Source organism: Etheostoma cragini, unplaced genomic scaffold, assembly GCF_013103735.1.
Source record: "Etheostoma cragini isolate CJK2018 unplaced genomic scaffold, CSU_Ecrag_1.0 ScbMSFa_16, whole genome shotgun sequence".
Classification (NCBI taxonomy): Eukaryota; Metazoa; Chordata; class Actinopteri; order Perciformes; family Percidae; genus Etheostoma; species Etheostoma cragini.
In genome coordinates this window covers 1082-2623 of record NW_023265670.1, presented here as the reverse complement: position 1 = coordinate 2623, position 1542 = coordinate 1082, and the positions used below count along the sequence as shown (strand labels likewise).

Genomic DNA, 1542 nt, shown 5'->3' with positions numbered 1-1542 from the left:
AGGTAAGGACTACTAGCCAGTCAGAAGCAGAGTATGAGGGCCCTGACAGTACCTAGGTAAGGACTACTAGCCAGCCAGGAGCAGAGTATGAGGGCGTGCTATGCTAGTAGCTAGGTGAGTATTATAGAGTACAACTTATATGATGTGTAAATGATTAGTTGCTAACTAGGATGGTGAGATGAGGACGGTCTCAGAGCAGAGGGCAGTAGATGTCCTCTACCACGCTGTCTCTCACTGTCTCATTACAACTTGCAGGAAAATGTAGAATATTTGGGAACTTATGAACGTTATGAAGAGTACAGGGAGGTTGTGAAATTTGGGCCCCCCCCCCTCCCCCCAGGTATAAATGTTTATTAATGTCATGAAGAAGAAAGAAAAGATGAAAAATCTCCAAAAGGATCAAATGACAGATTAGACATTCGTACAATATGCCACAACAAGTTAGATTTTATTTCATCATTTACCCTTTCAACATAACAGAAAACAACAAAATGGCGTCCGATAAATGATGAAATAAAATCTAACTTTGTGTGACATATTATATAAATGTCTAATCTGTCATTTGATGTTTTTTGGAGATTTTTCCATCTTTTCTTTCTTCTTCATGCATATTAATACACATTTGTACCTGGGGGGCCCAAACTTTACAACCACAATGTACATTTGCTTCCATAATAACATGTCTACAATTTACACAAACATACCTTCATTTTGTCATTAATTATTGTATGATGAGTTAAAGTTGTGAGCAAGTCCAGGATCTAAAGGTTGTTCACTGGCGCTCTATCTCTTTTTGTCTGTTGCTATAGAAACGGAGAGAAGGACAGAGACCCAAACGTCACCGCTGTCAGCACTGTGACAAATCCTTCTCAACATCTGGATATTTAAAGATTCATCAGAGAGCTCACACTGGAGAGAAGCCGTTCAGCTGTGATCAATGTGGGGCAGCTTTCACACAAAAGGGTAACCTAACAAACCATCAACGCATTCATACTGGAGAGAAGCCTCACAGCTGTGATCTATGTGGGAAAACATTTGCTGAGAGCGGTCACCTTAAACGACACCGGCGCATTCACACCGGAGATAAACCATACACGTGTGATCTATGTGGGAAAAAATTTACTGAGAGTAACCACCTTAAAAGACACCAGCGCATTCACACCGGAGACAAACCGCACAGCTGTGATCTCTGTGAGAAAATGTTCAAAACTCCAGAACATGCTGAAAGCCACCGGCGCGTTCACACCGGGGAGAAGCCGTACTGGTGTGAGCAATGTGGGAAAACCTTTTCTCACAACAGTCACCTTACGACACACCGGCGCATTCACACTGGAGAAAAGCCGTTCAGCTGTGATCAATGTGGGGCAGCTTTCACTCAGAGTAGTGACCTTAAAAAACACCGGCGCGTTCACACCGGAGAGAAGCCGCACTGGTGTGAGCAATGTGGGAAGTGTTTTGCTCAGAGTAGTTCTCTCTACTCTCACCAGCGCCTCCACACGGCCCCGTAGAGGGCAGGTTTCACCCAGCGCCTCCACACGGCCC

At 44.1% G+C, this 1542-nt stretch overlaps 1 protein-coding gene across 1 annotated transcript; it reads left to right on the top strand.

Moving 5' to 3' along the window:
* Positions 1 to 809: 809 nt before the first annotated feature.
* LOC117940069 (zinc finger protein 239-like) lies at positions 810 to 1508 on the top strand (the record flags this gene model as incomplete). Its single annotated transcript, XM_034865467.1, has 1 exon — positions 810 to 1508. A coding segment is annotated over one exon (699 nt), but the record flags the coding sequence as incomplete, so codon positions are not given.
* Between the last annotated feature and the right edge of the window lie 34 nt (positions 1509 to 1542).